A 26,916-nucleotide genomic window follows, 5' to 3' on the forward strand; every position below is an offset into this window, starting at 1 on the left:
GGGGGGGGGGGGGGGAAGTTCCCCAGGTGTTTGTAATATGCAGCATAGTTTGAAAACCACTGGTGCAGTATGGTGGTTCTCAAACTTGAGTATACATCAGAATCACCTGGAGGGTGTGCTAAAACACAGTTATTAGGCTCCACTCCCAGAGTTGCTGATTTAGTAGGTCTGGGGTGGGGCCTGAGGATTTGCATTGCTACAAGTTCCCAGGTGAGGCCGATGTTGTTGGTACAGAAACACACGGAGACCTAGGTGAGATTCGGACATTTTCCTGGCCTATTTGGCATTTGTGCCTTCTTTTTGTAACAGCACCTTGACTTGTTTTTTGAGGAACCAGCCCTCCTCCTTTCTCAGGCCACGTTTCTGGGTGTGGCTGACATCTTCCCCTTGTCCACCCTCTGCTCCAAAGATAAGCCCATGACCTGGGTGTGGCCAGGCAGACACAGGGATTGGTTCAGATTTAGCACATGACTCGAGTTTATGCAATAAGCATAAACCTTGAGATCTTAGCAAGAACATCTGAGAAAACAGCAATCTCTTTCTACAAGATTTCTAAGTTGATGGAATGTTAGCCTAAAGCAGCTGGGGGTATTTTGCTATAACAATGCGGGAAGAAGCTCTCTGAGAATGAAGTCAACACAGGAAAAAGATGAGAGAGAGAAAAGAGAGGTAGGTTTCTCACGGTATCATTTGAATAGCTAGAGAGGCTTCTTCCTAAAGCTTTATTCCTAGACTTTACTTGTGCCCGCCCTCGCTTATACATTCCTTTTTGTGTAAGCCAGTTGAATGCCTATTATTTCAGGGTTTGCACATACCTACCCACCCACTCCCAAAGTTCAGGCTAAAAACTCCTAAGCTATAAGCAATATCTTTAAAGTAGTCTTACTTTTCAACTAGGTGACTGAGTCTCATTTATATTTTTGGCAGACTTTGTCTTCGGTGATACCTGCAGCCTAAGTCCATTTTACATGAATAAAGCTGTCTGCCTACCTATGTGACCACTTTATGTCCCACCCTCATTTCCAACAACAGTGAACCCCAAAGAATTCCTGGTATCAGCCTGCAGATGTAGTGGGCCAGGTGTACCACAATGCCAGGCCTGATCTCAGGCACCAGTGTGACTGCCTCTCCCTCCACATTAACCACAGCCTTCAGTAACACTGGACCAAGACCTCAGGCACCTGTCTCTTCCACCAACAGACACATGTCCATCTTTTTTTCCTTTAGGGTTATTCTCTTCAGATGGTCAGGAATAGAATTTTACTAAATCACAATCATTTCCCCACATTTCTTAGCGCTCAGGACAGAAACAGAAGCAATAGCAACCACGCCCCAATTCAGGCCTAGAGATTCATGTGAGATCCTTCTTACTGTGACAAGTACTGAGACCTTTTATGGAACATAGGCTCAGTGAGCCGTGAACATGGTTCCTGGTGAGTGCAGAGGCCAGGCCTTGATCTCCTTAACTCCACTGCAACCATTCCCTTGCCCTCCTTTCCCCACAAGGGTGATTCTCACCTGTAGCACTCACCCCCACGTTTGGATTCTATAAGGTTTTTTCTTTTTTCAGATGGAATCTCACTCTGTCACCCAGGCTGGAGTTCAGGGGCACATCTTGGCTCACTGCAACCCCGCCTTCCAGGTTCAAGTGATTCTCCTGCCTCAGCCTCCTGAGTACCTGGGACTACAGGCAAGCGTCACCACGCCCGGCCAATCTATGGGTTTTAAAAAGCTCTGCAGAGGATTTCAATGTGAAGTCATGGCTGAGAACCACTGACTTTGGGGCCCAAGGCCACTCACACTGTGAATGAGTTCCTGCATTGTAGAGTTTAGGAAACACTTGGACACAAACGGTTTTACTTTCTCAGACTCTGACGATCAGTCCCTTGACCCATTCTTCCACTGCCTGCCATGCTCCCTGGTTGCTAACTGCAGGTTCCTTAATTCTCATCTTCCCTGTGTAGATTTCTGATCTATGAACTGCCTGACTGCTGATACCAGGATGGCTAATCAATGTTCCCAAATTACCAAGCCCTGGCCTCCATTTGTGGCTGTGGCCTAAACATCTAAGATGCTTTCCAAGTACTAATCATTTATTCAACAAATAATTGGTCTTAGAACATTTACTGTTCGCAAGTCACTAAGCTAACCTATATTTGGGAGTTTATAAGGAAAATGTAAATTAAATAAGGTCTGTTCCCTGAGAAAAGACAAAGAACAGGGTGAATTCTAGCAGAAGTTGGTTTAATTTTCTGTGGCAGAAAAAAGAAATGGAAACAGAGCAGTACTGGACATAAGGTAGGTGTTTCTTCTTTATGTGAAAAAGAGGAATTGAGGCAATAGTCATCAGTAACCAGAACACTTCAATTAGAGGAGGTATAATGTATACATTGCTTCTATATTTAATTTGAACTCCAAATATTTTAAACTCCAAATATGTTTTTTTTTTTTTTTGAGGCAGAGTCTTGCTCTGTCATTCAGGCTGAAGTGAAGTGGTATAATCATAGCTCACTATATCCTCAAAATCATGGGCTCCTACCTCAGTCTCTCAAGTAGCTGGGACTACAGGTATGCACCACCACACCTGCCTAATTTTTTTGTTTTATAGAGATGGGGTCTCACTACATTGCCCAGGCTGGTCTTGAACTCTTGGCCTCAAGCAATCATCCTACCTTAGCCTCCCAAAGTGCTGAGACTATAGGCATGAGCCACTGTGTCCAGCCCAAATGTGTTTTTTTTTTTTTTCAAAAGTGTATAATATCTATGTGGGTAACTATTCCCAGGTAATATGTGTTATTTTAACAGTAACATGTACAGAAAAAGTGTGCTTGCCAGAATCATGCATAGTAATTTCTTCTTATCTCTGTTTAGTGTGGTCTAACCACTGCACCACTGCTGGCCCCATGGATACCATCATCCACTTGGTGACAGCTCCTGGACTCTAATGACTGAACCATTACTAAGCTCGGCCCATATGTCTTTACCTACTGGCCTTTAAATGTGTTCGTCTGCACTTGCCCACCTGACACCTGTTTGCCTCTTTCTAGCTGTCTCACTTATCCTCAAGAGAGGCACCAGGTCAGCCTGCAGCCACCCTCTTTTTTTTTTTTTTTTTTTTTTCCAGGAAGTACTACTGATCACTTGCTGGGCTGAACCAGGTTCAAGGTAGGGGGGTGGTTCAGGACATACTGATTTAGACTGTGGGATTACACAGAGGACACAGATGTCTCCCCAGAATGGCCAACATTCCTCTTCTGTGAGGACAGAAAGGAAGAGTTGCTGGCAACAAGGACAGGTTCCTGGATATCTGTACTGAGCAGCCGCCTGAGCTGGCCTGAGCTCAGGGGCAGATGAGCTATTTATCAAAGTGAAAGATGGCTGCAGCTGGAGTTGCTAAAAACAAACCACTCCAGGTTTTATCCACTTCCAAAAACGTTTACCTCTAAGTAGGTCAAAGTGTTCCCAAAGTAGGGCAGTCTATCACATAGATAGAGTGCCAGTCTATCACTCTGAGTTTCAATTAAGGTAAACTTATGATTGCTAAGTGTCCACTATGCGGGATGGCATTTTACTTCTGCCAATGCCACCTTCCGTCCTATAGGCACAAATAGCAGCTCCATGTAGATTCATGGGGTACAATGAAGAGGTTTCTGATGAGTCAAATGGAAAGTGGATTTTGTCTTGATGTAACTCAGGTGAGTTTATTGAGGATTTCCAATAATAGAAAGGATATACATCTGCCAATAATGGAATGTGGATAATGACCTACTCATCCTTCAACCAGTCCAAATAAATGAGAGGTACTTAACCCATACATCCCCAGAGAAGACTTCCTCAGTCAGGACTCCTAGCATCAGAACATGATTCCCCATTCCCCTCAGGTCTTCCTGCTAAAGCTTAAGCCAGTTTCCTCTACCATTCTACATGCTGAGCCTGGTCCTTCACATAAGAACATTGCAGAGGTCCTTGATGCATGATCTGTCCCTCCTTTCTATAAATATTTACTGAGAACTTCTTACATGGCAGCCACTGTTTTAGATGCTGGGGATAGGGCAAGGAACACAATAGACAAAATCCCTGTATTTGTAGGGAGGATTTGCAGAGGAATATTAACAAATATATCAGGTAGTGATAAATGCAATGAAGAAAAGTAAAACAGAGGAGGGAGTATACAGTGTGATGGGAGAGGATGGGAGTTAGGGAAGACCTCTCTAATCAGGTGACATTCAAGCAGAAGGAAGTGTGACAGCAAGACATCCAGGTATCTGAGGATCTGGGGTATCTGGCTTGTTCCAAGCAGAGGGAATAAAAGGTCAGGCCCTGAGGTGAGCATATATATGGCTTGATTGGTGAATGGCTCAGTGAGGCAGGCTGGTCAGGTAACTGGTTGTCAGAATAATGTCCCCCAAAGTTGTCCACATCCTCATCTCCAGAACCTATAAATATGTTACCTTATATGGCAAAAGAGACTTTGCAAATGTGATTCTATTAGGGACCCTGAGGTAGGGGATTATGCTGGATCATTTTGGTGAGGACAGTGTAATCGTGGGTGTTCTTAAAAGCAGAGAACCTTTCCCACTGTGGCCCAGGGGAAAATACTATGGAAGGAGGATCAGAAAGATGCAACACTGCTAGCTTTGAAGATGGAGAAAGTGTGGTGGCCTCTGGAAGCTGGAAGAGGCAAGAGGCAAGAAATAGCTTTTCTCTAACAGCCTACAAAAAGGAATGTGGCCCTGATTGCTGAAACTGATTTTACCCCATGGGGACTCGTGTTGCATTTCCAAACCACAGAACTGTACGATAATAAGTTTGTGTTGTTGTTTGAAGCCACCATGTTCGTGGTAATTTGTTACAGCAGCAACAGGAAATGAATACATAGGAGATGAAGTCAGAGAATAGGCTCCGGAACAGGTTTTGTGGAGCCTCTTTGCAGTCACAGAAAGGACTTCGTTTTACTCGAAGTGAGACAGGAGACACTGGAACATTTTGAGCGGAGAAGGGCCTTCAGCCTGGGCCACCTCCCTGCAGCTGGGGGTGAGCAATGGCAATTATCTATTCACCCTCCTGTGTACAAAGGTCAGGAGCCAGACCTCCTGCGGCCTAGAGGGCCATGTGGAAAGTAAAGCAAGTGGGCACAATCTCAGAATCAAGATTCTGGCTGGAGTCAGTGGACATGGGGAGAAAACAAGACAACCCAGTCCTACCACAGGGGCAAAGAAGGGGGCAGACTGTTCAATAACTGCCTGTAGGGCAGAGGGCTGGTGTTCAGAATGGCAATTAGTAGTAAAAGGAAAGATTTCTCATGCTTGTTTGCAGGGTTTGGGTTAAGGCTGCAGTTTCACCCCCACATAGATCCTCGGTGAGGAGTTGTTCTCAAGGAGCAAGTGACACAGGGAAGGCAGTGTAGCGGTGAGAGGAGGGTCTGACCGCTCTCTCCTGCCCAGCAGCATGAGAATCCTGTTGCTGAGAGCTCCTAGAGCTTTGGCCTGCAAAGGCTGCTCCTCAAGGCCTTTGAGGTCCTCCCATCTCTGCCCTTCCCTGAGCAGACAGGATGGGCACATCCCAAGATCGTCCAGACCACTGCCTTTCCTTCTCTTTTCCCCGAGTCACATTCAGTGCATGTCATTCCTGGGTCCCTGTATTCTTCTAGGGGGAAAGTGCTTTCAGCTTAGCTAGCTGTAAGCAAGAAAACTGTACCATCTTTCCTCTGGGGGAACATTCTGTTCGCTAGGGTAACCTCCTCTCCATCATCTTCAGCTTCTTCTCAGAAAGCAGTCAGTGGCAGCCTTTCTTCTCTGGGATTAAATCCTGAGGCTCTCATTTTAGCTCTGAGCTCCATCAGCTGGTGCATGTGGCTCCAAAGGGCATATTCAAGCTTCCCCCTGACTTCCCCTCTGGATGATAAGGGGCATCATCATCATGTAGATGTCACAGATTCATGGTGGGCACCAGCAGGCATGAAAACATACTGTTGAAATTGGCATTTAACATAAGCAAAGTCACAGCAGGCTGGTTACAAAAAGGAAAAATGCAGGCTCTCTGCAGAGGGACCCAGAGAGACCAGCTCTTTCCCTGGACACCTGCGTCTTCCTGCTTCAGTTCTACTTGGAGGCAGCACGACACTGAGTTGTATTTAGAGAAGGATGTGGCCTGGCCTGACATGTTCCTATTTGAGGCTTTGATTCTAAGCCCTTTCATGTCCTAAATAGTATTAGATGGATGTGGCCACAGGCAGGACATCTCAACCAGAACAAAGTAGGCCTGAGGCAGTTTTCACGAAACTCCTCTCATATACACCCAACACTCACAGTGTCAGCACAACTCCCATCACACAGGTCAGCCCATCTCCATAATGTGGTCCAAATGTTACCTTCAAGTACCACAGAATTAATGGCAGAGAATAGCTCATGGAGAGGTGCCAGAGGTATAAGCCAAGGAAAAACTTGAATTTTTAGCTGAAATATATCAGATATTATCTCAATCCTCTGGGTTAAAGTCAAAAGAAAATTATGAGAGGAATAAGCCATTATTTCTTGGGAAATCACAGAACCAGATGGACCTGCTGTTGGTGGACTGTGGAAAGGACCCAGGGTAGGTTAGGAATAGAGACTGAGGGAAGGGAGCCGGTGCAGATAGGAGGTTATGCTGGGGCCTCTGAAAACCTATGGAGGTGCAGTGGCTCGCACTTGTAGTCCCAGCTACTTGGGGGTTGCTGAGGCAGAAGGATCGCTTGAACCTGGGAGGTCAAGGCTGCAGTGAGCCCTGATCATGCCACTGAACTTCAGCCTGGGCGATAAAGTGAGACCCTGTCTGGGAAAAAAAAAAAGAAAAAAGAAAACCAATGGAAACTAGAAAGAGAACCCTGACCCCTTGAACAATCCTGGGGATGATTCAGGCTGGAAACACCCTGTACTTAGCCCTATAGCGGTATCAGAACTTAGACAAAGAGCAGACAGGGAACTTCACATTTTGACCACCTTTGATGAGGCATAACTGGGCTGGAAAGTCTACCTTGTTGGAGTTTAAGAGCTATTAATCAATTTCTCAGATTTTTTAAAATTAGAATTTTTAGAAATGGAGTCTTGCTCCATTGCCTAGGCTGGAGTACAGTTGTGCAATCATAGCTTACTGCAGCATTGAACTCAAGCCATCCTCTCTCCCATCCCAGGCAGCTAGGACCACAGGTGTGTGATCACATCGGCTTATTTCATAGATTCTAAGTGTCTTATCCAAGGTCATCATCTAGCCAGTGGCCAGGATTCAGACTCAGGTCTTCCACCCCAAGACATTTTTTTGGAGACAGGGTCTCGCTCTGTTGCCCAGGCTGGAGTGCAATGGCTCAATCACAGCTCACTGCAGGCTTGACCTCCTGGGCTCAAGTGATCCTCTTACCTCAACCCTCCAAGTAGCTGGGGCTACAGGCACTCACTACCATGCCTGGCTTTTAAAAAAATTTTCCTAGAGATAGGGTCTCACTCTGTTGCCCAGGCTGGTCTGGAACTCCTGGGCTCAAGTGGTTCTCCTGCCTCAACCTCTGAAAGTGTTGGAATTACAGACAGACCATCTTTTTATAGTCTACTGCATACTGAGGTAAAGACACAGAAAACTTTTGTTTTATCCTAAACAATCAGCCTGTGCACATAATAATAAAACCAACTTCACGGTTTAAAAATCACTTTTACTTAACATTTCCACCCTTGAGTCTCCCAGCAACTCTGTTACATAGGCAATTTTATCTGCTTCCTTTTGCATAAATGTGGAAGCTAAACCCAGGAAGATTAAGTGACTTTCTACTCAAAGTAAGTGGCTTCTCATTCCATACCCTGTCTTCTTCCCAGCCCATCTGATTCCCTGAGAACCAATTTCTCTTCTGTTTTCAAAGATTTGCCAGTACCCTTTTAAGGAAAAAACAGTAGATTACAATACATTAGGTTGGGCCATTTGGAACTGAAATTGCTGACATTCAACCTGTTTTTTTCTTTCTTTCTTTTTTTTTTTTTTTTTTTGAGATAGGGTCTTGCTTTGTCACCCAGACTGGAGTGCAGTGGCACAATCTAGGCTCACTGCAACCTCTGCCTCCCTTCCCACTGCAGCTCTTCCCCCACCCCTACCCCCAGCAGCTGGGACCACAGGTGCATGCGACCATGCCCAGCTAATTTTTTTGTATTTTTGGTAGAGATGGGGTTTCATCATGTTGCCCAGTCTGGTCTAGAACTCCTGAGCTCAAGTGATCCACCTGCCTTGGCCTCCCAAAGTGCTGGGGTTAAAGATGTGAGCCACTGCACCCAGTCTCAACCATTTTTTACTACAAAAAGGAAGATTTCATGTACCCCAAACTAAAACATTCGACCTCAAAATGAAGATATTTATGCTATGCTTATATGCATCAAAAATGGGATACTTTGGCTGGGTGCAGTGGTTCACACCTGTAATCCCAGCACTTTGGAAGGCCAAGGCACACAGATTGCCAGAGCTAAGGAGTTCAAGACCAGCCTGAGCAATGTGGTGAAACCTCATCTCTACAAAAAAATGCAAAAATTAGCTAGGGATGGTGGCAAGAGCCTGTGGTCCCAGCTACTTGCCACTGCACTCCAGCCTCGGCAACAAGGTGAGACCCTGTCTCCAAAATAAAAAATAAAAAATAAAATAAACACAGGATACTTTGGTTAATCCCTTTAGATTAACAAAGGTAATTACCTGATGCGGAGAGAAAAAAAAAAACCCACATTTTTGGAAGTGGAAAGGATCCTAGAGGTAATTCAGAAGACATGAATAAAAGGTAATAAAAATGCTACTTTAGAACAAATGGCAATATGAATGACTGTAGGGAATAACTAGGAAAAAAGGCCAGCCTGTAGAGAGTCTCAGAGTGGAAGGCACTTGCCTGTAAGCTCTATGCCCAGAGAGGACAACAGATCAGGTGTCTGTGAGTGAGAAACCAGGGGATGCCCAAAGTTCAAGGGAAAGGATGGACTCTGAAGTTCTGAAATCCAAGGACGTCGGAAAGGACTATTAATCCATAAACACAAACAATCACTTTAAACAAGTCAGGATTATTTAATTTAATTAAAAACATTTTGTTCTGCTCTAAGCATTTAATAAAAGGATTTATGGAGAAATTGCTAGCTCTTATAGCTTAAGAAAGAAGTGTTTAACATTTTATCTGCAAACTGTATTACTTCTAGATACAGATCAGAAGGAGAGGGAGAATAAGAATTAGCACTGGTGGATTTACACGGGGGGCTCGGACGGGGGAGAATAGAAGGAGACGTGGGTAGAAAGTATTTGGATTTCAGTGCTATATAGGAGGAATATTCTAACCCTTAGAATTACACTAAAATCCAACAGGCTTTCTCTAGAAGTAATAAGCTCCCAGTCCCTAGAAGTGCTCAAGTAATGCACAGCTGACCACTTGTCAAGGACATTGTGGAAGGGGTTTCTTGTATTAGGAAAGAGTGAGCTAGAACACCTTCCACCTGTTTCTCAATTCTAAGATCCCAGGAGCCAAAAGAAGCCAATGTTCTGGAGTGAAATTAAATCTAATCAAGAACCAGTTTTATCCAGTTATAAAAGAGAACGTTTCAACTCTAACTTTTATAATTCTGAAAATGTCAAGGAGCTCCTTTTAGAATCTCTCCATCTATCTTTAAACACACTTTTCTTCAAAAGTATCAGTACTCAAATAAATTACAACATTTCTTATTCAAATGCATTATTTTGGGTTTCAGCTATTCTTACCCAACAGTATTGGAATTTTAAAACACCATACCACACCTTTTCATTGCAAACATACTGTAATTCAGCTATGCTAATATAAAGGAAAATGTTGTGGGCTAGTATGGAAACCTGTTCTCACCCTCATTGATCATACTCCCATGTATACTTTTGCTTCTATGAGGAAGTGAGTTCTGAATCTCAAAGGACTACCTCACATCTAGTCAATTACAGGTACAATCCTATACAAATGAAGAGGATTGAAGGATCATATTTTGCCTCATGAAAAAAATTGAGGTATATGTTAACAAAGCACCCATACATTATGTTAACAAAGCACCATTCTGCAATTGAGGATTGTAGGATGAAGTAAATCGGCAAACTGCAATTTACAACATGTCACTTCATACCTGAAAGGAAATGTTTAGGGAATATTCATCCTCCAATTATTTTTTTAGCCTCCCATAGTGAAGCCATGTTAGGGATTATGCAATAAATGAAAAACCTGAGGGTAGGGCTCCTAATGCAGAATTATACTGAAAAGTAAGAGGTAGAGAGAAACCTTTGGAGGACTCTCCTGGTAGGCAGAGGAGGCTGAACTTTTTGGCATTTTGGCTCCTGGTGGCAGAAAGTGCAGGGAACTTCCATCCTGCAGACAATCTGTTGAACAGGCTGGACTAGCACCAGGGGTTGGCAGGCCGCTATCAGAGCTGGACTGAACGCAGCCTGCTGTCCAGAGTGCTCCTTGGAGTCATTCTGCCCCAGCTGAGGATATCAGAATCTTAATAGTTGGCAAAGCACCCACAGGACAAAATCTGTCCCTGACTGCTGCCACTCCTCCTAGAGAGTGGGGCATTTGGGGCCAGAGGTGAGAGGGAGAGTGGAAAGGTGGGTATTTGTAACTATAATGGGGTTGATGCTCTTTAGATTCAGCTAGACTGGCTAACAAAGGGAGCCAAGTCAGATGGGAGAACAAACTAAAGTGCCTGTCTCAAAGGCTTTCAGACTTGGGAGGGTGTAGAACACAGTGGTAAAGTGAGACCTTGGGAAATGGACAGGCATGAGTTCAAATTTAGGCCCACTGCTTGTCAGCTATATGACTTTCAGTATGTTACCTAATCTCTTTAAGACTCAGTGTCTTTATCTGAGGGATGAGGAAAATGTTATTGTTATTAGCATTAAAGCAACCCAGAACCTGGCCCACGGTAAAGCTCAATAAGTGTCAGGTATTTTTGTGAGTTGGTGACACACTTAACACAAGTGGACAGTATCAAACTTGCCCAACATTCTCAGGCTGTTGGTGGTAATTGCCTTCAGAGCCCAAGTTTTCTCCATGGTTCTCCACCACCTTCCACAGCATGGGGAAGCTGTTCCTGAGGCCAGGTAGGTGGTAACAGTAGAAATCATCAGGAGGCCCCCAGGGAGAGGACTCCTCATGAACAAGCCAGGGGTGCCATGGGCCACTGCCCCTCTCCTCTAGAGCATCTGCTTCTGAGGCTCACGGGGGAAGCCTTGGGCTTGGTTTCATAAGTGGAGAGGTATTTCCTTACAGCTTCTCCAGACCCTCAGCCCCAGCCAGGGAAGAAAGTGCACAGGAAAAGGAACACAGGTGTCCTGTACAGCCAGGTACAGAAGAACCTAGATTGGTTTTTGGAGCCTGGGGCAGAAGTACCCAGGACCAATACTTTTTAAAAAGCCATTCTTGCCATTTTAAAGTGTACAGTTCAGTGGCATTAGGTCCATTCACATTGTCGTGCAACCATCATCACCATCTGTCTCCAGAACATTTTTCATCTTGCAAAACTGAAACTCTGTACCCAATAGGCACTAATTCCCCATTCCCTCCAGCCCCTGCCAATCATCATTCTTTCTACATCTAAAAAGTTGACTACTCAAGGTATTTCATTTAAATGGAATCATATAGTATTTGTCTTTTTGTGTCTGGCTTATTTCACTTATCCTAATGTCCTCAAGGTTCACTCATGTTGTGGCATGTGTTAGAATTTCCTAACTTTCTAAGGCTGAATAGTATCCCATTGTATGTATATATTCCATTCACCTGTTGCTGGACACTGGGGTTGCTTTCACGTTTGACTATTGTGAATAATGCTGCTATGAGCATGGGTGTACAAATTTCTGTTTATGTCCTTGCTTTCAATTCTTTTGGATATATACTCAGATGTTGGATTGCTAGAATGATATGATATGATAACCTTATTTTTACTTTTTTGAGGAATCCCATACTGTTTTGCATGGCAGCTGTACCATTTTGCATTCCCACCAGCAGTGTACAAGGGTTCCAATTTCTCCACATCCTCATCAACACCTGTTATTTTCTGTGTGTGCACATTTTAAACAGTAGCCATCCTTTGCAGTGGCAAGTCATTTTTTAATATTTTTTTAGCAATAATTAGTGATGTTGAATATCTTTTCATGTACTTATTCATCACTGGTATATCTTCTTGGGAGAAATTTCTGTTTAAGTCCTTTGCCCATTTTTAAATGTAGTTTTTTGTTGTTGTTGTTGTTGAGTTGCAGAAGTTCTTTATATAATCTGGATATTAACCCTCAACCCTTCTAATACATCTTTAAGTATCTCCTAAGCTTGACACCCTGGGCATGCCGAGTCCACAAAGCAGTGGTTCTCAACCCTAAGGGAACATCAGAATCACTAAGTTTGTTCTTCTTTTTTTTTTTCCCCTGAGATAGGGTCTCGCTCTTTTGCCCAGGCTGGAGTGCAGTGGCATGAACACAGCTCACTATAGCCTTGAACCCTCAGCCTCAAGCAATCCTCCCATCTCAGCCTCCTGAGTCGCTGGGACTACAGGTGCATGCCACTATGCCTGGCTAATTTTTTTCTTTTTTTTCATGAAGGAACTTAAAAATATACTGATGTCCAGGTCCTTGGCAGCTGGATTAATTGTTCTGGGGTAGGTATGGGGCATCGGTATCTTTAGAAACCTCCTCCAGGTGGTTTCCAAGGTGCATCCAGAGTTGGAAACCACCGCTACAAAGGCTTGCCTCTTGGGAGGTGCTGCCCTCCACCACCTGCTGCTGTGAAAGTGAGAGGGGACTGTGGCAAGGCAGGACTAGGGCTGGAGGGCCCAATCCCAGTGAGAAGGCCTACGATGTCAGGGTGGCAGTAAAGTAGCAGGAAAGGCAGCCCCACCACAATTCTGTCACACAGCCCCACTCTTTTTCACCAACCCCATCATGAATGACACCAAGACACATTAGGAGGAAATAACCAACCACTGCTCCCATAGAAGGCAGAGGAGGGAAGAGCAGAGAGGAGCCCTAGCACTACCAAGAAGCCCAACAGGTGTTGGGAGCCCTGGTCTGCGCCAGCTCGGCCACAGACTCCCTGTGGCTTCCGGGAGGTCACTTTGCTTTCCTGAGCCTGAGTGTTCTCCTGGAAGACAGGAGATCAGGCTAGTGCAGTGGTTCTCAACCCTGACTGCACCTTAGCTTCACCTATGGAACACTTAAAAATACTGACCCCTCAGGCCCCATCCAGAGATTCTGATTCCATTTGTTCTAGGTGGGGTCTGGGCATTGTCATTTGGAAAAGCTCCCAGATGACTCTCATGTGCAGCCAGCGTTAAGAACCCTGTTCTAGTGGATCATCAAGAACCATCCTGTGGCTCTCTTGCCCCCATAGCTGGGGTGATGGTCATGGCCTGAGCACTCACGAGGTACTTAGCCATCACACATAGTCCCTGTTTCACACAGCCTGCGAGAGTGCTGACTTGGTGTTCTCTGCAAATGCTAAGAGGACCAGTTCTCTTATAGGAATTGAAGAGGAATTGATTCCAACCTCCTGACAACAGATGAGACCATTCTGTCCTATTCCACAACCCCCAGAGGAACATTTTATTCTCAATCTAGTTGTGCATAACTTATAAGGTAAAGCACCCACTGGAGACAAATTACTGCTGAGAGAAGAAAAGGCAGTTTGCCAGCAGGCAGCCAGCTGGAATAAGAGAAGGAACAGCTTATTGGGTCTTAGCTAAGGCCAACACTCTGGGCAGACCCCAGAGAGAGAGAAAGGGTTTTGAGGCTGGGCCATGTGCATGACTGCACGTACTTTCAAATGGGGTCTAGTTAAGGGCATAAGGAATGCTCCATGGAGAATGCAGACTTAGGTCCCCCCCCCCTTTTTTTTTGAGACAGGGTTTTACTCTGTCACCCAGGCTGGAGCACAGTGGTGTGATCATGGTTCACTGCAGCCTCAGCCTCCTGGGATCAGGTGATCCTCCCACCTCAGCCTCCCAAGTAGCTGGGACTATATAGGTGCACAACACCCACCTGGCTAATTTTTAAATTTTTTGTAGAGACAGGGTTTCACCATATTGCCCAGGCTGGTCTCAAACTCCAGAGCCTGAGCAATCCACCTGCTTCAGCCTCCCAAAGGGCTGGGATTATAGGAGTGAGCCACTGCGCCTGGCCAACTTAGGTCCTTGACTACCGGGAGTAGAGGACCTCTGTATTCAGAGCTCACATGGGTGAGAAGATAGTAAGACCTCACAGGTTGCCATTTGAAGGCTCAGCATAACTGGCCTAACCTAGGGGAAACAGGAACCAACTTGGAAATGAAAAGAGCCAGGGAAATGGGTGATAGGCACTGCTGGTACCTTTAAGAAGCTATGCTGGTTGGCAGAGTTAGCTGGAAAGTTCTATGACAGCCTCCCTCCCAGTTTTGTCTCTTGCCTCTATTTTCCATTCCTGGTCTGCAGCTCCTATTTTTAGTTAAATCTCCACTAATCTGTCCTATAGTAGAGAGAACCCCCAGTCCTGTGCAGTTCTTACCCTGAATGCTTCCACCTCCCGCCTCGGGATCACAGATTGACTCTGACACTGCTCTCTGATTTTCCACCTTGGGTTTGCTCCTGCCAAGTTGCACATGTGGCAGCCCCAGCAGGGAGGGAGTGCACATTTCGCCCAGCCTCGGGCTAGGAGGCCAGGTCTAGGTCAGGAAGTCTCATCTTCCCTTGAAGCTGAGTCCCTCCTGATGAAAACGACCAACACCTGGGGATCCAAGGAACATTAGCCTTTTGCCGCAAATGAATTGCTGTGCTTGGTTTCCTCTCTGCAGATGGGTCTCTCAACTGGACTTGTGGGAGTGTGTAGTTATTTTGCTGGATAATCTATGGCAAATGATATAATAGCAAAAACTTATCATGACAACTAAGGTGCATTGAATGCCAGGCACTGATGTGTTTTGTCTCTGTTACCTCATTTTACCCTCACAATAATCTAGCTTCTGTGTACCCTGTTCTCTTGGTTAGACTTCAAGTGGAACCAGATTCCTGAGTTTCCTTGATTTTCCTCTTGTGCCTGCAATTTCAAATTCCCAAACAACTTGCTGACATAGTCCCTCCTTACTCCTCAGAGGACAGTGGGGAAAGCAGGCAATGACTAAATTGGGAGTGGAGGGCACGAAGAGAATCAGGGCGGCGATTTTAGCTGACATTTTCTCCTGGTGGGAAAACCCTGGAAGGCTGGATGCAGCACAAACAATGCAGCCTGCTGCTGCCATCTAGTGGAGGAAAGGAAGTCAGGCTTTGGAGGTAGACCAGATGGCACTCCAGACACCAGAGCGTTTCAAACATGTTCTAAGTTTACAGCAATTATCAGGAAGCCTGCAGCAGGTCTCCATGCTGACCCTCATCTCCATCTTCCTCTCCTAGAAATATCTAGCACAGGTCTGCATAGAAGGCATCTCTGCTGCTGATGATCTGGCCAGTTACAAAAATAAGCCCAGAACTACAGCCTGTCTTTGGCTTCCTCAGTGTAAAATGTTTGGCTGCAAGGCCTCTGCCACTTGGACTTCACAAGTCAGTGGATCTCAAACTCAAATGTGCATCACAGCCACCTGGAGGGCTTGTTAAAACACAGACTGTTGGGACCTATCAGTTCTGGAGGAGTGGGGGTTCTGATCATTTTTGTTTCTTTCTTTTTTAAAATCAAATGAAAAAAAATTTTTTTGAGGCAGGACCTTGCTCTGTCACCCAGGCTGGAGTGCAGTGGTGCAAGCATGGTTTACTGCAGTCTTGTCCTCCCAGGCTCAAGTGATCCTCCTATCCCAGCCCCCCACTGAGTAGCTGGGACTACGGGTGTGCGCCACCATGCCTGGCTAAATTTTTTTATTTTTGTAGAGATGGGGGTCTCACTATGTTGCCCAGGCTGGTCTCAAACTCCTGGCCTCAAGCCAGCCTCCCAAAGGGTTGGGATTACAGGTGTGAGCCACTGTACCTGGATTTTTTTTTTAACTTTGATTTTTTATTTTTAGAGGTGGGGTCTTGCTGTCAGCCAGGTTGGAGTGCAGCAATGCAATCATAGCTCACTGCAGCCTCAAACTCCTGGGCTCAACTGATCCTCCTGCCTCACCGTGCCCCGAGTAGTTGGGACTACAAGTGCACACCACCTTGCCCAGCTAATTTTTTTAATTTTTTTTTTTTTTTGAGACAGTCTCGCTCTGTTGCCCAGGCTGGAGTGCAGTGACACAATCTTGGCTCACTGGAACCTCACTGCAACCTCAGCCTCTCGGGTTCAAGTGATTCTCCTGCCTCAGCCTCCCAAGTTGCTGGGACTAGGGGCATGTGCCACCTTGCATTTTTAAATTTTTGTAGAGACAGGGTCTCACTCTGTTGCCCAGGCTGGCACCTGCATTTCTAACAGGTTCCCAGGGCATGCTGATATTACTCATCCAGAGACCACCCCTAAAGAACCACTGTCATGAGGGGTTTAGTCTCCCTGGCATGAGAAAAAGTGAGTAAACAGGCATGTCAAGGGAACACAGAGCTTACATACAATAAAAGCCAAGGCTAGAATACTTTATCTGTTGAAGGCACATAAAGGAGTCATGGACCTCAAACCCTGGCCGGGCTGAGGGCAGGATCAGATCTGACTCAGCTGTGGCTCCTCCTTGGGTGTGCCTGGTGTCTCCAGGTCAGCATGAGAGTACTTGGTGGGGGGTCAGAGAGCCAGAAGTTGCTGTGGAGGGGAGTGGGTCAGTGGAGAAAGGATGAGTCTATGCCATATTTGGCCAAAGGTGGAAGAGGACTTTTCCGAATGTAGTGTGATACGATGAGAAAACCGGAAGAGATCTTAGAGGTTACTTAATTCAACCTTCATCTCTAAGATGAAACTGACTCATGAAGGCTAAATGACCTTCCCAAAGCCACACACAGTTACTTGGTAGCTCTTCCTCTCCCAGTTCCCAACCCATTCACTTCACAATCAGGTCCCAAAGAAACCCCACAGGGTCAAAACGGGTCCACGAGACAGGTCGCTTCCATGGTGGTCTTCAGCTAGAGTCAGGCCAGCGCGCGTGGCCTCCTTGGTCTGTGCCTCCCACCCGCTCTGTTCTCCTACCTTTCACCAAGGGGAAGAAGCAGTCCATCTCCACGCTGCTTCGGGAGTGTGAGATGCACAGGGCGCTGCTGGGGACCAGGCCCTCCAGGGGCGGGCTCCGTTCCGTGGTGCGGACCAGACACCAACCAGGCCGCTCGCTGGGCCGCTCCAGCAGCTCCACCGTCTGCCCCACCTGGATGGTCAGCTCGCTGCTGTGGCCCGCACTGAAGTCCTGGAGGACTACTGTCAGCTCACATCCGCCGGAGAGCTTTGGTGGGTGGTGGTGGAGGGAGTAGAACAGGAGGGCAGGAGGAGGAAGGGGGAGAAATATGGGAGAGGGTTGGTGAGAGGGGACAAAGAAGGTGTGAGAGCAGAGGTAAGGAGGAAGAGAAGGGGGAAAAAGGGGAAAAATGGTGTTTAGGGTGGACAGACGGCAGAAGATGAAAAGGAGAGTTGAGAACAGGAAAGAAAACAAGAAAAAAAATGTAATTAGCACAGTGCTATATTCAATCACTCAGGCTTTCTAGCTGTAGCCACAGTCTGAAGCCTGCCCAGAACCAGGGCTTTGATTCTAATTCCTCTTGCTTCATTAGAGCTCCTTATTCCTTTGCCAAGCTTCGGCTAATTGTGCCGTTAAACCCCTTCCCTGTATGCCCCTTTACTCCTTCCAAGGTTTTACCCTGTGCTCTGTCCCTGCCCTGACTACCACCCTCAGACTCCTATTGTATGGGCATCTATTCTAACTCACCCCTCTCACTAGATTCTCACTAGATGATAGCGGATAATGGAAGAGACAACCTTCCTTCCTTCTAACCCCTGCGACACCTCGCATCCCCACCCCTTACTGGAGCCATCAGCCTAAAACTGAGGCTACGAGGACTACAAAAAGGATGAGACTTCAATTCAAAGGCAGAAGTAAAGCAATGTCTGTCTGGGAGGGGAACAGCCTCCAAGGCTCAGGCACTAGAGACCGGGAGGAAGCATGAGAAGGGAGACGGGCCACTTCTTCCTTAGGAACATACCCCCAGCCCTCATGCTCCACGCCGGCTTTGCTCCACACTGCCGTTTTCCTACTTCACTGATCCTGGTGCAGAACCAATAAAAGGGGTTGACAGGAACAACCCCTACTGCTGAATGCTGGGAGTTCTCACTTTTTTGCCTTGGGGATTTGGCCCCACTTTCCCCCTTTCCTCTGGCTTCATATTTCCATAAGAATCCATTTGGTTATTAGTTTGTCTCATAGAACTAAGTACAGTCTCCCTCTTGGAAGAACAGCTGCACTGAGGGGCAGAGTGACAGGTAGGGAAGGGAAGGAATGAGGAGGATGAGGTCCAGCTTGCTAGCCTGTTATCCTCTAAAGTTCACCCCAAAAGCAGTTTGGAGGCAAAGTCCCTGCACCACTTCCAGGGAACCTACTTCAGTCTGTGCATCTCTGATGTAAGCCTTCAGGGCCCAAATTTTCTGCACCAGTGGCCATATGAATGCACTTGTCCAAATATGTTGTGTAGCCATTTCCCACACATTCTGGGATGCTTCTGCCCAATGGCATACACAGTGAACGTCACAGTGAGTAGAGAATTAACAGTCCCACCAGGACCAAAAGCTCAGCATTCAGGACTGTAAGAAATTTCCAGTAAAGGGACTTCGATTTCAGAGGGGCTTGAAAAGGTTAAAATAATGCATCAGACTGATGTTGGCAATATGCGTCACCCCCAGTCACAGGGCAGGGCGTCTGTGCTAAGCACATTCCCATAGGACTGCCATTGGGATCAGATTAGGAAATCTGCAGGACAGAAGGTAGAAGGTGGAAGGAGACAGAAAGAAATATTTTTCCATTTAACTCTCCTGGTCCCGTTAAATGCACAGTCTTCACTCCCCCACTCTCCTGGTGCTATCCTCCTTAAAAAGATCATATAGAGAAGGATTTTGTGGGATGGAGACCCCTCAAATCTCTAGAGTACTTTTACAGTTAGCAAAACACCTTTACATTAATTATCCACTTGGTCCTCACAATAACCAGGTAGTACTATCATCTCCATCTCATACATCAGGAAATTCAAGCTCAGAAATGTCAACATCAGTGGTTCGGCACTGAGTGTACACAAAAATCATGTAGAGAGCTTATAAAATGAAGATTCCCTAGCAGTTCCTTCTCTTGCTCCACCCCTCAATCACACATCATGATTCAGTAGGCCTGGGTCAGGGCCTGGGAGCGCCTTCCACTGCCCACAGACAGGGTCTCGTTCTGAACCCCAGGCTGGAATGCAGTGGTGCAGTCTTGGCTCACTGCAGCCTCTACCTCTCTGGCTCAAGTGATCCTCCCACCTCAGCCTGCTGAGTGGCTGGGACCACAGGTGTGCACCACCACACCCAGCTAATTTTTAAAATTTTTTGTAGAGACGTGGTCTCATGATGTTTGTCTTGAACTCCTGGGCTCAATTGATCCTCCTGCTTCCGTCTCCCAAAGTGCTGGGATTCAGATCCCAAAGTGCTCTGTAAGAAATACATTTCATATTTTTGACCAGGGAACACTACATGGGAATAGATATATCACTGAAACACAAGCTCAACTCTGACACTCTATTTTATGTTTTTCTCAATTGCTGTTGACATCCCACTAACTTGATTCCACCTCACCAATGGACTATGTAGAATGCCGGCCTAGATGACTGAAATTCTTTCTAACTGAGAGATTCTCTATCACTGAGCTTCTGCATCTCAATGGAGCTGCTCCTCTGTGACAATGCCAGGGGCTCAGGGTTGCTTCTTGAGGCCAAGCTCACACATAGCCGGGGATGCAACTTGCAGCCCTTTCAGGGCAACATGGTTGAGTCCAGGGATGAGTGTAGTCCTTTTGCAGACTGTTAGAGCAGAAGGGGCCTGAAACTCTAGTTGCAAACGGCCCAGCATGGCACCCAGATACAAGACCCACTGCCCCCTGGGGCGGGTTACAATCAGACCCACGGGCTGGACAGAAGAGGGTAAAAAGCCAGGCTTGTGTCTCTACAATTCAAGATACAGTTCCTGGCGAGAAGCCTGGATATGCCACTAGATGGCGGTATTTGCCTTCTGTAGGCTGCCTCGTTCAGACAAAGGAAGAAGCGGAAACAAGATCAATGGGCAATTTCTTCCATGCTCACACGTTATAGACAACCGGGCTCAAGCTTTACATGCAGCCCAAAAGCCATTATGGTTCAAATACAGGATGAATATCCTGGTTCACTTCACCTCAATGGCTTGATCAAAAATATTTACTACACCAGCTCCCTACCCTGGCAAGAAGTGAATTCCAAAGAATGGCCAACAAGGGAGGGTGCTGGGGAAATGGTTTGAGGGGTCAGGCAGAGCTGCTCCTGCAACAGTCCCTTCTCATCCTCTCCTCCAGGGAAGCTGTAGGGTGAGATTCTAAGACCAAAGTTATTCCTGCTCAGAAGATGCTGGGAGCTGAGTAGGCAGCACAGAATCTCAGCATGTATTCAGGTTAGGTTTTTGATTCTTCTCTGATCTTGTACCCCTGCTTCTGGAATCTTCTCTCATCTTATTCCCCTCACTGTATCCTCCCACTCCAGCAGCAAGTCCCTATCTGGCCTTTCATGCCTGAGTCTTGGCCCCCTTCCCGGGAGCTCTCAGATATTTTCTCTGCCTAGTTCCCTAGAACGCTGCCTAAGGCCTGCTAAGCCTTCTTGATGCTAATTGTCTGCCTGGCTTCCCTCCCAAGTGCCTGCTGCTGAGTCACCATCCAACTCCCTGTCCTTACTTTCCCAGTCTCTCTCCTTTCTGGGTCCTCGCCATTCCCAGTGGGGCCTGTTCCCCTGCTGACCAATCCCTGGGTGGACGTGGCCTCCCCACCCTCCACAGGGCTTCCCAGAGGGGCAGAAGGAGCTCCTCCCATCCTCACTTTCCTTCGGCTCCACAGTGATAGCTGTGTTGGCTTCTTTCCAGCATGGACTGCTACATACATAGGGGACATTTCGTAACCACTCTTTGTAACTCCATCTGCATTTTCAAAGTTCTCACTCACATTCACCAGAAATGATCACTTTCATTTATGAATATTTTTACATGATTAATATTTGGAGATTAACTGAACCTCCTTCTTGTATAAACTGTGTGAGCTAGATTGTCCCTGTGAGCTTCCCCATGTTCTGGAAAAGACACGGTTATTCCCTGATGGTTTCCCAATGGCATCCAGAGAGTGAGGACAGGACCCCTGAATAATTGTCCTGTTGTCATTTCAGAGCTTCCATTTGTGCACCTCTGTGTCTCTGCTCCATTCTCCAAGGCAGCATAGCCTCATTTAGGGCATGGGCTCTGCAGCTTCTCACCAGCTGTGTGACCAGGAGCAAGTTACTTCACCTCTTTGTCTCAATTTCTTCATCTGTCAAATGGGGTAATGACAGTACCTACTTCATAGCTTGTTGTGAAGATTAAATGAGATAATATTAAAGCACCTAGGATAGTGCCTTAAGCAGAGAGAGCTAAGTGATTGTCTAAAAAATAAGTTCTGGGCCAGGTGCAGTGGCTTGTGCTTGTAATCCCAGCATTTTGGGAGGCCAAGTGGGGTGGATCACTTGAGGTCAGGAGTTCCAGACCAACCTGGCCAAAATGGTGAAAGCCTGTCTCTACTAAAATTACAAAAAATTAGCCGGGTGTGGTGGGGCATGCCTGTAGTTCCAGCTACTTGGGAGGCCGAGGCAGGAGAACCGTGCAAACCTGGAAGTAGAGGTTGCAGTGAGCCGAGATCATGCCACTGCACTCCAGCCTGGGTGTCACTGTGAGACTCCATCTCAAAAAAAAAGTTCTGGAGGTATTAGTGAATTATTATTTAAATTTGGGAGGAAAGGAGTACAGAAGAAATTTTAAACATCAATTTTGATGGCATGTTGTTTGGTAACAGACTGTATACATGCACATACATTATTATGTAAATGAATCTTTTTTTTTTTTTCTTAAAGTCATCTTCATGGAGTTTTGCCCTAACCAGAAGAACTGACCCTGAGGCTCACTAGGGAAGGTGACTCAGACCTCCCTCAGATCAGCACATACTTTTCCTATTATAATAAAAACAAAGGAATGGTGGGACTGAGGATTTCCTTATGCAAAATCAGGATTCACTCTTGCCTCTTCATTCCACATTGCTTTCTAGGAAGCTTCCCTGTGAAGAAACCACCCCAGAGTCTGATACCTGCCCTCAATACTTGCCAAATGAGCCTTCTGATAACTGTGATTACTGACTTCTGACACTGCTTTGCAGAGTACTTGGATCTGATACTCTTGACAGAGGGGGAGCTGTGCCCAAGAGCACCCATCAGATAAGTCCGACCTCCTCCTCCTCCCCTGGCTGCCCGCCCGCCCGCCAACTTCTTCCATCTGATCATCTGATTCCTCCACAACTCTTAGCCAGCCCGAGGCACCAAGTTCACATAAATTAACATCTACATATGAACAGCCTCACAGGCGGCCAGAGCTGGCTGGCAAAAAAATACAAAGCTGGAGCATATCTACTTGGCACGGTTTCAAGGGCACCATGAGGTCCTGCCAACTCCTGTGCAAAAACTGTCTTTCTCCCCTCCCCCTAACACTCCCTGCACCTGTTGCTAATGCCTGGCATTTCTTCATCAGAAAGTGATTTCATCTAATTAGGTAATGTCCCTTACCATGAAACACCTCAAAGCAGAATATAATGATTCCTTTCCAAATGCAAAAAGATGAGATGCACCACACGAGTTACTTTAAGCATGAAAATGCTCATAATAGCATTTTTTCAAATGAGGAAAATTTTACAACAATAACATCACCCCCCTCCAATACTAAAATATAAAAATCTAACCAGTGGGAAGTGGGTGAGGGTTAAAAAGTTACCTATTGGGTACTATGCTCACTATCTGGGTGACAGGATCATTTGTACCCAAAACCTCAGCATCACACAATATACCTAGGTGACAAAACTGCATGTGTAACCCTTGAATCTAACATGGAAGTTGAAATTATTTTAAAAACCTAACAGGAAGGGAATTACTCACTAAGTGAGTAATTATGCAGCCATTAGATTATTTATAAAACTTTGTAATAGCTTGAAGACTATATAAAGTAAAAAAAAATTTTAAAGGACAAGATGTACAGTTGTATATATAACTGTGTGAACATCATCAACGACTTAGCAACCCTATTGATAGGAAACAAACAGAAAGAAAACTCATGGAAATGTTAACACTGGTATTGTTGGGTGGTGCACTGTGGGTAATTTTCCCTCTGGCTTTCTCATCTCCAGTATTGCTCAGTGTTTCTTACATAAGTGCTGTTTTATAATGAAAGTAATGATAACATCAACAATAACAACCTCTAAAACAAATCGACAAAGGTAATGGGAAAAATGAAAATATTTCAAGGAGGCATAACGCTTTGAGGGGAAAAATGGGGCAGTGATGGACAGTTTCCAATTTTGCTTTAGGGCCACTATAGAAGCTTCAGGAAAGCCCCAAATTGCTGATGATGCTTTAGCATAGCTGCTTCAAATCCTTCCTCTACTAAACCTCTGTCCCTGCCCTGCTATAAAACTCTGAAGGGCTCTCCAGAAACTAGGTTCCTTTAAAAGAGCTTAGTGCTGTGCTTTTATCTTGAATTGATTATAATTTTTTTTAGCAAATGTGTAAAGCAATGTCTGGGCATTTAGGAACATTGTTGTGGAGCTCTGGGATTACATCAATTTGTATGTTGGAAGTCCATGAAGCTGCCAGGTCCAATTAAGAGGCTAAAGCTTACAATTTACTTTATCTTTGCTCGCTGGAACTGTGGCTTCTACTAACTGCAACTGAAGGAGCTATTTGGTTTAGCTGTTTCCCATGGTGCGTAAACGAGCACCATGGTCTCCCGGTCTTGTAGGTCATGTGAACTGCATAGTAATTAATAGTGGGAAGAATGCAGGAGTGGGAATCAGGAGGCCTTGGTGCTGGTACAGGTTTTATCCATGTATGACACTCAGCAAGCCCCTTCCCTTCTTCATACCTAAATTTCCCCATATTTAAGATGAGGAAATTGTACTCCAGGGCCACTTCCAGTTTTAATAATTGATAAATAGAGTAGTTTCTCTATTGACTCTCTGACACAGTGCAACTGAATTTTCTTGAGCACTTACCATTAATGTGTTGCCTTGTTTACTTAAATTATGTGTTACTCTTATCCGATGTAAGATCCAGAAGAGCAGAGCATTCTGTCTTGCTCATGGTCATATCTCTCGAGTTTAGAGCAATGCCTGGCATACAGCAAGTGATAAATATCTGTTGAATGCGCGAGTGAATAAATTCCATGAATTATTGCCTGATATATAACTGAGATGCCTAGTTACAATGTCTGAGAGTTCTCTCCCATTGGCTGCCCACCTATTCCTATTAGTGTCTTGCAGATGACTGTTAATTTTTTATTCTGAGCCCCTTTCAACCAAATTTATCTTGCCCTTTAATCATGTGTCTATATCTCCATGAATTCCTAAACCTGACAAAAATAACATAAGGTGTTAGTGGGGGGAGACATAAATCCACAAGAACAAAGAGAATGGGAGGTAGTGAAGAAGATAACTTATTTATTTATTTACTTATTTATTTATTTTTGAGACAGAGTCTTGCTCTGTCACCCAGGCTGGAGTGCAGTGGCGCGATCTCAGCTCGCTGCAAGCTCCCCCTCCCAGGTTCACGCCATTCTCCTGCCCGGCCGAGAACTTTTTTTTTCTTTAATGACAGAAAGCAGATGCAAGAATGATACTGACTTGGTAGAATGAGAAGAAGAGATTCAAGTTCCTGCCAGTTATCTCTGCCCAACCCTCAGACAGGTCCAGGGAGTGGAAGCACCAGACGGCACTGAGGGTGGAACTACAGGTGGGGCTAAAACAGGAAGACGGGACCCCTAGATCCCTCTTCTATCCTATGTGCACTTTCCCGAAAAATGAAATTCAGTGAAGGCTTAAATGTAGAATGGAGAGATGGCTAGTATCCTCGTCCCTCTTGGATCCCAGAATGCTAGCAGCCACATATAACATGTTAGGGAGATTTTAGAACCATTCATGGGAGAAACCAAGAGATGTACAGATACTCAAATACTGGCCTTTAGAGATCCCTCTCTGCTCCCAAAACCTCCAGTGCCCTGCCAGATCACTTCACAGTGAGAACTTTAAGTCAACAAGTTCCTTTCTTTACACAGAATATGGAGTCAGCCTTTGTGCCTCAGTCATAAATGTGAATATTCAGCTATAGATTACCAGACTTTTCAGAAAACCCCCCCTAACAGAGACCAAAATAAATAAACAGAAAAAGGACCAGGAACTTGGAGGAAACAAAATGCAAGCAGGACAATAAAACATCAGTAACACGATAAAATCCTCAGAAAGATAAGAGAGGATATTGTATCCATGAAAAAAGAACAAGCTGTTACACAAAGGGAAAAAGTTGTAAAATGAGAAAAAGCTCTCAGAAATTAAAATATTATGGCCGAATTGAAACATTTCATAGATGAGTTGCAAGATAATGTCAAGGAAATTTTCCAGAAAATGGAACAACAACACTGAAAAGGGAGAATGTAATCTGAGGGCCTTTTGGTCAAGTTGAGCATGTAGCCTACTAAAAACCCCAACTTAATTCACAGGGGCTTCTCAAACCTCCATCTCCCAAGTCAAGTGGTTCTCTTGCCTCTGCCTCCCAAGTAGCTGGAATTACAGGTGCTTGCTACCAAACCTGGCTAATTTTAGTATTTTTAGTAGAGATGGGGTTTCACCATGTTACCCAGGAGGCCTTGGTGCTGGTGCAGGTTACCCAGGCTGGTCTCGAACTCCTGGGCTGAAGTGATCCTCCCACCTTGGCCTCCCAAAGGGCTGGAATTACAGGCGTGAGCCACGGTGCCTGGCCTCTGCCTGTTCTTCATCTCTGTACTCCCTGTCTAGGCTTCAGAGAACATCTGGACTAGACACTGACTCAAGTTTGGGTGAGAAGGGCAGAGCCATCCTCTCCTCAGGGAAAGAAGGGGCAGTAGTAGCAACTGGTATTTATCCTCCCTTCTATCTTCATCTCATTGCCCCTAGGGAACCCACACAAGCTGTCAACAGAGATGCAGCTAGGAGGATTAACCCCCTGGCAATGAACTTTGCCTCTGCAAAACTGCCCCTCAGCCTGGAGGTAACTGTCCAACTGTCCTGTCTACAAGGAAGCATCTCCTGGCTCCTTTTGCCTAACTGAGGCTGTCTATATTGCTGTTTTGATTGTGCTTGCGCAGGAAGGCATTTCCTGCAACACACCCTATAGCTTGGGAAGGAGAAAAGAGCTCATAGACATGATTCTGAAAATCCCAAGGCTACCTGCAGAAGAGGGAGGAGGTGGCTGCGTGAAACTTGACATAAAAAAGCGCAACTCATGGTTAGAGAGAGATAAGAAGTTATGGGCTTCTCTGAAAGCCCCAGGCATTCCTGCAAATTGTCTACTGTGTGGACTGTGCAACACTGGAAAATTGAACTTCAGAGGAAACCAGGCCAAAGACCAGAGACGATTTTCACGGAAGTGCAAAATGTCATCAAACCTCAATTATTCAGATGTGGGTAACCATTTCCCTTTCTATGGATTACTGGGTCTGGAGCTAGACTGCTTAGGTATGAATCTGTCTCCATCGCTACTAACTGTATTATCTGGAGCAAGTTAATTAGTCTTTCTTTGGCTCATTTTCCTTATTTGTAAAGTAGGAATCATATTAATTTCTGCCATATAGAGTTGTTGGAAGGATTACATTAACACAGGTAAACCCTGACATGCATTACATGCTTAATAAATGTTATCTATTGTTTATCCAGTAATCATAACTTGGCATGCA

The 26,916-nt window shown here is 45.5% G+C and overlaps 1 protein-coding gene across 8 annotated transcripts in view; it reads right to left on the bottom strand.

Annotated features, from left to right (window-relative positions):
• The window catches only part of KALRN (kalirin RhoGEF kinase), a 684,488-nt gene that overhangs the window by 121,505 nt on the left and 536,067 nt on the right, over positions 1–26,916 (bottom strand). For all 8 annotated transcript variants that reach the window (XM_017855309.1, XM_017855307.1, XM_017855308.1 and 5 more), the window contains exon 34: positions 17,092–17,338. In XM_017855309.1, the coding sequence (XP_017710798.1) occupies positions 17,092–17,338 (247 nt within the window). The remainder of the gene's footprint in view (positions 1–17,091; positions 17,339–26,916) is intronic.

The sequence above is a fragment of the Rhinopithecus bieti genome, unplaced genomic scaffold (genome assembly GCF_001698545.2).
Source record: "Rhinopithecus bieti isolate Rb0 unplaced genomic scaffold, ASM169854v2 scaffold_39586, whole genome shotgun sequence".
Taxonomy (NCBI): Eukaryota; Metazoa; Chordata; class Mammalia; order Primates; family Cercopithecidae; genus Rhinopithecus; species Rhinopithecus bieti.